This window comes from Pygocentrus nattereri, chromosome 28, assembly GCF_015220715.1.
Source record: "Pygocentrus nattereri isolate fPygNat1 chromosome 28, fPygNat1.pri, whole genome shotgun sequence".
NCBI lineage: Eukaryota > Metazoa > Chordata > Actinopteri > Characiformes > Serrasalmidae > Pygocentrus > Pygocentrus nattereri.
The window spans coordinates 10,897,380-10,911,198 of NC_051238.1; the positions used below are offsets into that span (position 1 = coordinate 10,897,380).

Sequence of the window (13,819 nt, forward strand, 5' to 3'; positions counted from 1 at the left end):
GAAGATTAGAGAGGAATGAAGGGGAGGAGAGTAGTGAGAGAATGCAGGCTCAGCAGGTAAGTATAAGAAGAATTCCACACATAGATACAATAGAGCTGAAAGTATGCAGGGAGCTGGAGGCCGGTCATTTCACAGCCAGCAGACGGTATTACAGGAGTGTCGCATTGATAACTCAGCCATAGACTAGCAGGGGTCTGGGGTATTTTGTTACTTGCTAAATTCCAAGCATTTGACTGAATTTGCCAAATGTTTTTTAAAAAAAAAGCTTGGAAATGGTTTCAGTGAGCTGTTAGAATATTCCTTCAATGATGCATACTGCTGTGGGCTAGTAATATGTCCTGTAGAAGCCAGGCTGATTTTCCTTTTATTCATTTATGGCGCTTGCAGGCTGAATAATATTGCTTTATGATGCTTGCTGGCTAAATTCTATGGCTTTATAAGTCGGTCTTGCTTTGTTTTATGTTCACTTATGATACATGCTGGCCAAGTAATATGGCTTGATATACATTTTGAAGAAAAAAGAGGCCAAAGAGTGTTCACAGGGCCATTTCTGTTTTGAATTATGTGTGTTCTTGGTCTGAGTCAGGCTTCTTTTGCCTTATATTTGCCTGACACTTGCTGAGGAAGTAATGTTGCTCTACAGCATTTTCCATGTCATAAAATAAACAAACAAACTCTTGCTGCTTGGCTCAGGCGAGAAGATGTAATTGGTGTGCTAATGTGGGCTAATGATTCATAATTTTTATAAATTTTTTTTTGTCTATGCTTAGTTTTTGTCTAGTGTAAAAATTTCTGTCTATTTTCAGATGAAAAGATGCACTGAATTCTGATCCCAGGTCCAACATGGATTTGTTTGCTGATATAGCAGTATGATATAGAAGTGTTTGGCAGAGACAAGCTGGTTTGTGCTGGAGGAGCAGCGTTTAGCTCTTGTCTTCTAGCTTTTAGTTACAGTAGACCTCAAACACTGACTTACTTGCTACAAACTGAAATATTAGTTTGGGCTCGTTTTACTGAAATGTAGTGGTGTAAATCTGCACAGAGCATAATTAAAGATGTGATCATCAGGAGATCCAAAGCTAGATCCCTGATGATGTCATAGCCATCCATGGCTGGGAGTCCTAGAGAGCATAATTGGCATTGCTCTCGCTGAATAAGTAGGATGGCTCCCTCCACCCTCTTCACTCAGAGCTATGCCATCCAACGCAGGCATCTGATAGCTAATGTAATAGAATTGGCCATCAGCATACTCCGCCAAGTGTGTTGAGCTGTACAATGCACTTATGTTAGCGGCAGTTCAAAAAGATGCAGTGCCTGGCTTCACAAAGAAACCACAAATCATTTTAATAAAATAACTTGATGTGTATGCACTCCCTCTACTTAAAAAATGGTTTTGTAGCACAAACTCAGTGTTTTTTCATACACCTTTTTAAAACTTGATATAGGGAGAAGCTGTTCTTATTCAAAGTGTCCGTCCTACAAACTAGTCTAGATTTGTCTAATATCAATTTAGAACACATTAGCTGATAACAAGATGTTATAAGCCAAACCAGTTGCTTTACAACACATGATGGCCAAATTATATGGCTTTATAAGCAAGGCCTGTTTTGCATTATATTCATTTGTAACACTTATTGGCCCAAATAAAGTAGCTTCCTAAACCAGGTCAGTTTTGCCTTATATTTGTCTATGACACTAGCTGGCTAATTAATATTGCTCTGTAACACTTACTGGCCAAATAATATAGCTTAATATACAAGACGGAGAACAAGGACTCCCATAATTGTTCTCTCTGTTTCTGTTAGGACTCACATGCTTGGTCTGTTAGCCAGGCAAGTATTGTCTTATATTCATCTTACACATAGACCAGATCATATGGCTTCGTAAACAAGGTCAGTTTTGCCTCAGATTTGTCTGTGACACATTGTGGGCAAATAATATTGCTCTATAACACTTACTGACCAAATAATATGGCTTTCTAAGCTTTTGCCCTTAGACACTCGCTGACCAAATTATGACTTTGTAAGCCAGTAAGGTGTTGCCTTATAATTGTCTCTAACACTTACGTGCTTTATATTATTGCTTGGTGGCACTTGCTGGCCAAATAACATGGCTTTCCAAACCAGGCCCCAAGTTCATTCTTTAGTTCCTTAAATATGTGAGGTCATGTTTATTAGAACAGAGAACCAAAAGCATACATTTCCCTCGTAAGCATTATCTAATAAATGCCTGGACAAAGAAACTACTATATAACAATATCATTTTAATAAAACAAATTGATTTGTTTGTACTCCTTAAATATGTCTCAAATCAATACATACTGACCTACGGTTCAGGTCAGGGAAGGTGTTTGAAGTCCATTGATCCAGGGCTGCACTGGTTCCTCCTGTAGTTTTCTCACTGCTGCAAGATAACTTCCCCAAAAGCAGCACATCATTAAATGCCTTGGCCCTCCGCTCCAGCGGGCGTGATGAATAATTCCACTTGGATGTTACGCTGCAAATGTCATGTGAGGAAGATCTAAAAATAGAACGCTGAAAAATTTAGGCGACACCAAAAGCGAGAAGTGGCGCTTTGAGGACGGCTTGATTACAGCCATGGCGAGATCTCTGCTGGGGACCACGTCACCGTTGTCTGACAGAACAAACAGTCCTGAAAACAGCAGCGTTTGAAGAGAGCTAAAGAAGTGAAACGCTTGACATCATCACAAAACTTCGGGGTGTCAAGAGTTCATGTTTTTGAACTGCTGGATTTGTAAAGCATGGAGAGGGCATGCAGGGAAACATCAACTGTCAATAATAGAGTTCAGGACTTTCTGAAGACTGTGATGTGTAATGGTAGTGTGTGTGTAGTTGCTGTTTCTTGGAGACCTTGTAAGCCTGCATGTCAGTGCTGCTGTTATATCTTTACGGTTATGACGGTGAAACTTATACTGCTCTTGATGACACGACTGCTGTTTTTAAAAGGTTAAAGCAATAGCTAAGCAATGAAATTTGCTCTGTTTTTCACAAACCCAAAATGGAGTCAGTCAGCCAAAGCGTTTGTGCTGTAAAAGGACTGTAATGCTGCTCTCATGGACCACTGAGTGAACTGATAATAGATAAAGTAAGAACCCGATTTTGTTTTAACTGATGGACTAACAGCTTATTTTCTTAATAGCTAAGCTGAAATATAGCAGACTAAACAGGCTAAAAGATAGCTAACTGGCTAAACTGCTTCTCCGTCAATATTCAGTATTAGGCTTCTTCTGTTAAGCTTATAATCATGATTTATTATTAAACCGAGAATATGCTTAAATGTCTTAGTGTCTGTGTTTTTGGTAAATCTGCCTGAAGTTGTGGGAAAATGTCTAGCACCATTAGCTTGATGCTAACAGAACACAGGAAATCTCATTGGGGCGCTAGTGGAAATTCATGTTATCGTTGTGGTGGCAGTTTGTTGAGGAGAAAGTACTTGTGAGGAGAAATTTTCTGCATTAATCTCTGCTATGTTATGACATTTTCATTAATATATGACAAATAATGAAAAAAGGTTATGAAATGGCTGTGAAGGGTGAAAGTCTTTGTCCTCTTCAGCAGTTTTGCTTTGCAGCAATAAGCATTTCTATGTAGCACTACAACATTTCTTGATAGAAGTTGTATTTATTGGGATTATTATGAATTGTAACTTCAGTTATTTATTGGAAATGTATTTGTCATATTTACCACTGTTTTATAAAAGCAATAAGCCTCTTGAGACAGTGATATTACCACAAGAAAAGGGGTTGCTTTAATAATTATCAGTCCAGCAGGGTTTAAGGCAAGTGACTTATGATTTAGGTCACAGTTTGTGTGATGTAAATTAATGGGATATATACTTTTATTACTGGATACCTACATTAGCCTCATAGCTCCAGTGCAAAACTGAGTTTAAATCATAGATTGGTTCATTTGCACATATCTGTCCAAGGACAATTATGTAAATCAGTTACTTTTTTTTTTAAATATACTTTGAATTAGTAAGAAAGATGTTTTGTGCAATCTTAGGCCTTCTATGTGTTTTTGCATGTCTTTATTGCATCTGTTACCCCTATTTGCCCACAAAGCCATGCTTGTATAACAACAGATATTTAGGGGGTTAGTTAAGGCCAATCATCCATTCATTCACTGTGCTTCTAAACACAAACACATAATTATCCCGGCTGGTATCTCCCTTTCCCCGTCTTTAGTGAAATGCACCGCCCCATGCTCACTGTTTTATCCCTTTCCTTTAGAAATCCTTAGCGTGCCGTCTCCCATCAGACAGACCAGCAGTCTTTTCGGAGAAATAATCCAACTCCTGCTAATCTCTCGTTAATCTGTGCTGTGGTTGAAAAATCTCAAACTCAGCTCTGTCCGTGAACTTGTAGTGCACCAGTGTGTTTCTCCCCCAACCCCCCCCCCCCCCCCCCCCCCCCCCACAACTCTCTCCCTCTCTCCCCCTCTCCCCTTCCATGCCAACCAACAGTTTCCATGGTAACAGGGACTTTGAGGGGCGTCTCACATCAGCATAGCCGCTGTAGCCCAGCGAGCTCTGCCAGCAGATGTGTGCGTGTGTGTGTGTGTGTGTGTATACGCTTGTAGCCCAGTCCGCACAGCAACACGCTGCTCCACTAAACGCCATGGATGAGAGGAGAGAGACACTGAGATAAAGAGAGAGAGAAAGAGGAAAGAAAGAGCATTTCTTTGCAGAGCTGCTGGTTTGAGTGTGTGTGTTTTGTTTGCTTTAAGAACCTGTGAGCTGAGTGTTTTTTTTTCCATGTCCCTCTTTGCTCTCTCTCTCTCACTGCGGATGCTTTCCTGTCCAGGGCTTCCTGAGCCGACGGCTGAAGGGCTCCATCAAACGCACTAAGAGCCAGCCGAAGCTTGACCGCAACAGCAGCTTCCGGAACATCCTCCCGGCCTTCAAGAGTGCCGACAATGACAGGTAGGACTGCTTAAACGTGTTAAACTGCAGGTGCATTGTTTTGTTGTTGATCTAAAGTCTTATTCTTCAGTAACCACTATGAAACTAAAGCACTACTGCAGTTGGGTTAGTTTTCCCATTAAAGGTTGCATAGTGTAGATTGTGAGGATTTGACAGGCTCATTGGTACAGCATAAAATATCTATACAATTTCACCAGATTCCCGCAGCCTGATTTAAAAGGTCATGTACTGCATCTATAGTGCTGCCTGGCACCCTCAATGACAATAACAACACACCTTACAGCTGTGTCTGTTAGCAAGTTTTGTTATTCCATTATCACATTCTGTGTTCAGCTGATTATAGAAGGATGTTAATGCGATAAATATTACTGTTGGACTGTAAAATTTACAAACGTTGTAGATTTGTGCTGGACTTAAATCACTTAATTAGCAATACCCTCTCAGATAAAACTGGTCCAGCTCCACCCGGGCATAATAGAGTGAGAAACTGAACATCCCACATACAGGTTTATTGTTCAGTTATTAGTCTTAAGGCTTGTTATTCAGAAACTACTATGAAACTAACACACTATTGAAACTGGATACAGTTTTCCATTAAAGGTTGTGTCAAGGTCTGAACAAAACTCAGTATTCAGCGAATTATAGAAGGTCATTCGCTCTACAGTTTTTATTATCAGACTGTAAAGGCTATGAACATTGCAGATTCGTACTAGACTAAAGTCATTTAAATTGCATTACTCCAGTTCAGAAAGAGGTTAATATGCGGGCACTAGAGTGAGAGACTGAAGCTTACTCCTACAGAGCCTTGCAGTTTCACCTAATTTTCAGTTAAAATGATATTTTCTAAGTTGTATTGACTTCACACACCCCGTCTCGTCTCCAGACGTTTTATTTTATAGTTATGAAAAAGAACAAATACATACTTTTCACCTGGAAAAACTTTAAGGTAAATTGCATTTAAAAACACTGTTGGTTCTTTAAGGGAACATTTACGTTGTTTTTACCTTATGCACAAGAAATGTACCTGAACAGAGCCTTTATTTCTGACCGTGTAGGCTTCTTCAGTTATTAATCTTAAATCTTATTTTCCAGTAACTACTAGGAAATTTTCAGTAGCTAAGGAACTCAAAGTTCTGCAGTTATAGTTGAGTGAGTAGTTGAAGTGTGGATTCGTCAGCTGGCTCTCACAGTACACACAAACATTGGTGTACTTGTTCACTCTGCGTTCCAATAACTGTGTTCTACTAATGACACATATTGAAACTGTATCCTGTCAGGATGAAGCTCAGATGTTCAGATGTTCTTTCATTCTTCTGTAAGCAGATCCTTTTTGTTTTAAACCTTTGATTTTTCTGAATAATTATTTTATTTCTTGATGAATCTTTAATGCACAACGTTAATTCTGGTGATATACACATTGAATTTGCTGGAAAAGATATTTCAAATGAAACTGACTGAATTGCTTCTGTAACAGGCAGAGGCCTGTTATTCACAGCTTTACACAGACGTGTTTTAGACTGGATGGTGCAGCTCTTAATGAAATACACTTCCTGAAGAACAAAATCTTCAAAGAAAAGGCTGGCAGTCTTTTATTCACATCCACTGCGAGTGTTAAAAAGTTTCTTTGATAAGGAGGCAAATTGCTCCTTATCATGACTATGTGGATTATTTTTTCTGTGCGACGTCTGTACCATTCATTACGTTAGGCCCCAAACATTTAACGTCTTTATTATGGCTGTTAGGGATGTTTAGAGGCACTTATTTCAGTGCTAAAACCTTTGAGTCATCTTTCTCCAATGAATTGAGCTGTGCGCGAGAGGAGGGAATTGGATTACTCTGAGGATGAATGGTCCAGCTGCAGTCTAATTTGTGGGAGATGGCCTGTGAAATATCGGCCTCTCCCTGCTGAACTGTACTCCAGAGCGTTGGAGGAAGAGTTTTCGCACTTGAGATTTCTCCCAGTGCAGGTTTTTATGTGACACGGACTAGTCAGTCCAGTTTTCCACTGGAATGCGCTGATCATCTAATCTATCATAAGGATTGTTTGGAATTACACCCTTATCGACTTCTTATTCCTGTACTTATTACTTCCACTCATTGGCCAGATTATTGGAAACTCCTACACTCTTACAAAATGGTTCTTCAAGGGTACTTTAGTCAAGATGGGAGTATAGAACCATGAACACTCAAAGAACCCTTTGCATGATTACAAGGTTCTATGCATCATGAAAGGGTTCTTCAGATTGATGGAGAATGTGTTGTCGATGGCTCTCTATAGAACCCTTTGAAATAAGTTCTTCTGCTGTCACAGTGTCAAGCTTGACACAATAGAAGAATCCTTTATATATGGAACTATATGGAACCCTTTTCGAAAAGGCTCTATATAGAACCATCTACAGCGCATTCTCCATCAATCTGAAGAACATTTTCATGATGCAAAGAACCCTTTGATTATGCAGAGAGCTTGTTTAGTGTTCATGGTTCAATATAGAAACACTTATTGAAGAACCATCATTTTTAAGTGTGTATAGGTCAGAAACCACCTTTCTTTTATTTAATTTCCAATCTAAGCTGCCATTAAATACACGTTTCAGTGTCACAAAAATAAACTAGAAAACATTTTTTCTTTTTTTGGATTTTTCCCCAATTTTTATCTATTTTATCTTTATTTAATTATATCCAATTCCTCCCACTAGTTAGGACTCCCCCAATCACATGATACCACGAGTACCGGAAGGACAAGGCTAGCACAGGCTTCTCCTGAAAAACATTTACTTAAGGGAAGTTACATGAAGGGTGGTCACTGCCTTTAGCTTTGTTCTGTAGTTTGTATTTACACTATGATGGTTAGAATTATAGATGATTGCCATGTACACTTTGTCAGCCACCCTCTAGCCCATTCACCACTAGTCAGTATCTGAGCACAGGACCGCCGTTGACCAGCTATTATTTGGATGGTGGACCATCTCTACACAGCAGTGACGCTGAACGGAGTGGAATCTGTGTTTTAACCCAGATTTGTTTTGTGATTTCTCTCTGAAAGTATGTGGCTCACAGTGCTAAAAACCCGTGCCGAGTGCATCCATTACTACAAGAGCTATTGGCAAAAATGTTTGACTTGGAGAGGCAGAGTTGACTGGTTGATTGTACTTGAGTGAATGTTAGGAAGTGTGTTTATTTTGTCAACTCAGAGCTATGTCACCCACATTTGTGCAGCCTGTGATTGCAGTTCAGCTCATATTTGAACAATGCTGCTGCTCCAGAAGCAGAGGACTGGTGCCAGTGCAGTGGCGCAGTAAGCAAGCGTCCCACTGCCAAGCAGAGAGAGGGAGCTGAGGTCAGACTTTGAATGCAGGGAGTAAACACGCACAGCTGTTCAGAAAGCCTGAAGCAGGTGCTTCCACACTGGGAAGATGGTATTGTGGTTCTGCTGCATTTTCTCTGTGTATTCCTGCCACTCATGTAGAATCTGTGTGTCAGGTTAAAGCTCTTTTGTTTAGCTCAGGGGTCGGCAACCCAAATTTTAAGAAGAGCCTTTTTGTTCTTTTAACAAAAATCAAACCACTTTGGGAGCCACAACAGTTTATGTCCATTTTACCATCTTGGCTCTAAATATGTCTCACTGTGTGCTGATGTATTCATATAGGCTAAAAATAGAAAATATACATAAGCGCAGACTTACTTTGCTCTGCTTTAAGCTTTAGCTCAGCCATTGCCACTTTTCTCGCATCTCTGGCAGGAAACTTTTCTGCAAAAGTAGAACCGTTTCTGGTAAAATGTCTCTCAATGTTCGACTTTATTACAAGGCTGAAGGCAGCTTCTTATTCGCCAGCTTCTTCAAATTTTCCAGTTCCACCTTAAATGCTGTTTGAGGCGCCAGAATGTAACTGCTGCACCATTTAAGGTGGAACAGGAAAATTCTATTTTACTTCAGCTTCATGTTTTTTTGTGTTTGACAGTTTCTCGTTGCAGAGAAGCAACCAGATGAAGTGATTATAAATGCAAATAAGTCCATTAAAAGCTCTAAATGATCAATGTCTTAAATCTCTCTCTTTGCCATTTCTTTAGCTGCTATCTAGGTGAGACTGTTATTTGTGTTGCTATGTGACCAGAAGTCTCTTCAGGGTTGAAGGTTGGTGAATTCGGCTATATTAACTCCAGCTTTTAAGTGTTACAGTGATCGGCAGAGCTTTATTTTACTGCAAAGGAGGATTATTTTATTTTACCTACAAATTTTATTCTGCAGTGGAGCCTCAACAGGACAGTAAAAGAGCAGCATGCAGCTCTGGAGCCAAATATTGCTGATCCCTGATTTAAACTGTGGAGCACAGGGGTGGGTAACAGTGCTGTGCAAAAGTTTGAACATGCCTGGTCAAATGACTGGTTGATTTTCTACATAAAACACATGCTCTAAAAACAACACACATAACTATGACATCTTTATGCTAGTTTAGTAAACAATTTCTTTTTATTAGCTGAGTTACACTTATCAGAAAATGATAAAACTATATAAAATTATATATATATATATATATATATATATATATTAGGTATATTGACTATAGCTGTTGTTTAGTAGTTTATTAGTTTTTAAGAACTGATGATATCCATCGTATGCTCAGAAAGAGAATAATGTGATGCAATTTAGAATCTGAATGATAAATATCATCATCACCACCTCCCCCCCCAACAGGGGTCTCACACTATCACATTAAAACCATATAGTTAAATAAAAATGTGAATTGTATTTAGAGTATAGTGCTTTATTTTTCTTTTTAATGTAGCAGTACTGTTCTGCTTGTGTTGCAAAAACTCAATGTAGTATATATTATGTATTGGGAATATTGCCAAAAGTATTCACTCGTCTGCCTTCACACACATATGAAATTGATTGACATCCCATTCTTAATCCATAGGGTTTAATATGATGTCGGCCCACCCTTTGCAGCTTCAACAGCTTCAACTCTTCTGGGAAGGCTTTCCACAAGGTTTAGGAATGTGTTTATGGGAATTTTGACCATTTTTCCAGAAGCCGATTTGTGAGGTCGGACACTGATGTTGGACATGAAGGCCTGGCTTGAAGTCTCCACTCTAATTCATCCCTAAAGAGTTCTGTCGGGTTGAGGTCAGGACTCTGTGCAGGCCGGTCAAGTTCTTCCACACCAAACACGCTCATCCATGTCTTTATGGACCTTGCTTTGTGCACTGGTGTGCAGTCATGTTGGAACAGGAAGGGACCGTCCCCAAACTGTTCCCTCAAAGTTGGAAGCATGAAGTTGTCCAAAATCTCTTGGTCTGCTGAAGCATTAAGAGTTCCTTTCACTGGAACTAAGGGGCCGAGCCCAACTCCTGAAAAATAATCCCACACCATAATCCCCCCTCCACCAAACTTTACACTTGGCACAATGCAGTCAGACAAGTACCGTTCTCCTGGCAACCACCAAACCCAGACTCGTCCATCGGATTGCCAGATGGAGAAGCGTGATTCTTCACTCCAGGGAACATGTCTCCACTGCTCCAGTGCCGGCGCTTTACACCACTGCGTTTGATGCTTTGCATTGTGTTTGGTGATGTAAGGCTTGGAAGCAGCTGCTCAGCAATGGAAACCCAATCCATGAAGTTCTCTACACTGTTCTTGAGCTAATCTGAAGGCCACATGAAGTCTGTAGGGATTGACTCTGCAGAAAGTTGGTGACCTCTGTGCACTCAGCATCCGCTGACCCCGCTCTGTCATTTTACGTGGCTGACCACTTAGTAGCTGAGTTGCTATCATTCCCAATCACTTCCACTTTATTATAATACCACTGACAGTTGACTGTAGAATATTTAGTATTGAGGAAATTTCATGACTGCACTTGTATCATCCGATCACGGTAAAATGCTGGAATTCACTGAGCTCCTGAGAGTGACCCATTCTTTCACTAATATTTGTAGAAGCAGTCTGCAGGTCTAGGGGCTTGGTTTTATACATCTGTGGCCATGGAAGTGACTGGAACACCTGAATTCAATGATTTGGATGGGTGAGTGAATACTTTTGGAAATATAGTGTAGTATTATTACGTTGTTTCCTTTATCAGAGGAAAAATGGAGCTGTGAAGGCTCAAACCAAACACCAGCTCTCAGTGATTGTATAAGAGTTTCTTAAATTAGATCATTAGAAAATCTGGAAAATAAGTCTACAAATTTGGAGAGGAACATTGCCTGTGGGTTTATTTTTCACCCTTCAGGCAAGAGCTGACTGATTGATAGTCCACATAATATCCGATGAAATCAATGTTGATTAATCCAATTATTTAAATACAGAGTTAAAAACCTCAAATATTCAGCATTGCGCTTGGTTTTAATAATGACCTCAGGTTGAGGATATAGCAGCCTAACTGGTTTGCATGGAATCAGCTGAATGTGGAAGTGTTCTTGCTGCTGGGAAAAGGTAGTCTGCTGTGTTGCTGCACTCTGTGTGCGACATCATTTTCTTTTCGCTCAACGCTGGCCCGTGGGAGAGGCTGAGAGATGTGTGTGTAGATCTCTTATAAAGATTTGTTAGATCTCATTTATTTTTATAAGAATAGTAATGGCAGGGGGGTTGTCACTGTCAGGTTGAGAGCGTTCCAGCTTTGGTGAGAATGGAGGTCTGTGTGTGAGGGTGTTGGAGGAAAAATGGCCCGAATGTCCTGAGATTTCATGATTTCATTCCTCATTACACCTGCATGTTGTCATGGGAAGGAGACGGTAGACATGATGGTAACTGGATGTGTGTTTTCATATTTATATATATTTATACAGGACTGACAGAAGAACAGAATGTTCCTGCCTTTGTAAAATGCTTTTTCATTTTTTTTAAACTGAAAGGACAAAAAATTATTCCTTTTAGTTATGTATCACTGTTGTCGAAAGAAAACCTTGTATCTCCAAAATAGTAACTTTACAGGAGAAGGAAAAAACCTACTTTACTTTGAATGTAAATCTTTTCCAAGTCATTTCAGGCCATTTCTTTTGGTCCATTCATCATGAAATGTACACATAATATGAAGGACAACAGGCATTTTCAAATTATTTTAAAACATTAAAAACAACAAAATGGAGATGTACAGAAGATTGAGTTTTCTTCCAACAGCAGTGATGTGTGTGTGTGTGTGTGTGTGTGTGTGTGTGTGTGTGTGTGTGTGTGTGTGTGTGTGTGTACTCATGCAACTGCTTTACTCATACACTGTTACACAGACAGACAGAATGTCTGGCAATAGCCATAAGTTGAGGGTCATTTTGCTCAGACATGCCTGGCTTACTTGCTGTGTTTTAGGCTAAGCTGTGTGTGTGTGTGTGTGTGTGTGTGTGTGTGTGTGATTGTATCAGCTCAAGGCCTTCTCTCCTCCACTGCACTCCAAATCTAGTGTGTGCTGAGGTGGAATTTCAGTAATGATGGCGTACTCCTTGTGTGCAAAGGGTTATGACACTATCTGTAATTCTTTCATCATTAACTCACTGTTTAATGACCCGGTTTAAGGGCTAATTCTGATGGCCTTCTGTTAATACTGTGAAGTATATACTTTACTTTCGTGTTTTTCTTTTGAAGCTGGTGAAAAGAACTGAAAAATTTATTTTTGGTTGAATTTATTGTCATAGATTTTGTGTAAACATCTGAGGTAAGGACAGTGGAGTAACTACTGGCAGTGGTGTGGTAATTGCATTGGGGCCTGTAGGCAAGGTAGGGGGCATTGTGACTGGGCCCTATATCGTCTTTATTGGGCCTCATATCTGTATTTTCAGTTTACAGGCTTGACTTATGGGCAGCTACAATAACATGACACATTAGAGCACCAGTTTTGAGGCATAGCAATGCTGAGTAACTATGCAAATTGTCTTTTTGATTAAATTAATTGAAAGTAATTTTCATATGTGGGGCCCTTTCATTTTTGACACCATGAGGTCCTTAAGATACAAGATGTGTATGTATGTAATTACAAGGCCTTCATGATTCCATTTTAGATGAAGTACTTTAGCTGCTGACCGGCTGCTCACTTTGCTTTGTTTGAAGTGGTCAGAGAAACAGGAAGCTCTGGCGAGGGTGTCGACATCCTGTGCAGTGCAGAATGAAGGGACACAGGCCATTTATAGAATTTGGCACAGACCACATGCTGCTTGACCGATTTTGGCTGGAGCAAATGAAAATTGTTGACTGTCGTCGCCTTTATAAAAAAAACGATCGTAAACAGGCTCTTAAAAGCAAAATCTACGCTTAAATGCAGCTTCTCGCCTCGGGAGGTGAGATTGCTTGTCAGCCCCCTGAATGGGATATTAGGCTCTCACTATTGATTTTTGCCCAGTTTTCTAACAGCAGCCAATTCAATGTCCTTCCTCGAGTTGGGCATGTGAAAAACAGGGACATTTTCTAATCAACATGGGCAGCTCTCTCAGGCAAACAGCTTCAGTCTGGAAATAAATAATAAAAAATAAGAAAATGTAAGATGTCATCTCTTTATACTTTTATATACTTGTTGTTCTTTTAACTTCATAGCTTTTGAATCAGTTTAAAAAGAGAGGTACAACTTGTTCAAATGTGTTATATTCTAAATAAAATAAAAATCCTTTCACTTCCTGCCTAATCCAGGCCAACATCTTCATTCTGTACAGTAAGACTGTGTGCTTTACCCCACACTCTAAGTAGCCCTCCATCTCCATTTACTGATCCTGCTCAGTCCACAGGGACAGCTGCAGGAAACAAAAGATCGAGCCTCCTGCTCTGGTGGAGGGGCTGTTTTGTGTCCCCCGGCTGGACACAGTGAGGTTTCCAGGTCATGGTCCCCCCGCGCTGCCGTGTGATGGGCCGCCTGGCCGTGGCCCACTTAATTACAGCCCCGCAAGCCGCGGAGGGAGAGAA

General features: G+C 40.1%; 1 protein-coding gene across 5 annotated transcripts in view; it reads left to right on the top strand.

The window, feature by feature from the left end:
• dab2ipa (DAB2 interacting protein a) overlaps positions 1–13,819 on the top strand; it is a 193,684-nt gene that overhangs the window by 95,698 nt on the left and 84,167 nt on the right. For 2 of the 5 annotated variants that reach the window (XM_017716095.2, XM_017716098.2), the window contains one exon: positions 4,826–4,944. In XM_017716095.2, the coding sequence (XP_017571584.1) occupies positions 4,826–4,944 (119 nt within the window). Of the gene's footprint in view, positions 1–37; positions 57–2,603; positions 3,106–4,579; positions 4,726–4,825; positions 4,945–13,819 lie in introns of those variants that run through there. The other 3 variants (XM_017716099.2, XM_017716101.2, XM_017716105.2) reach the window with 3 other exon arrangements.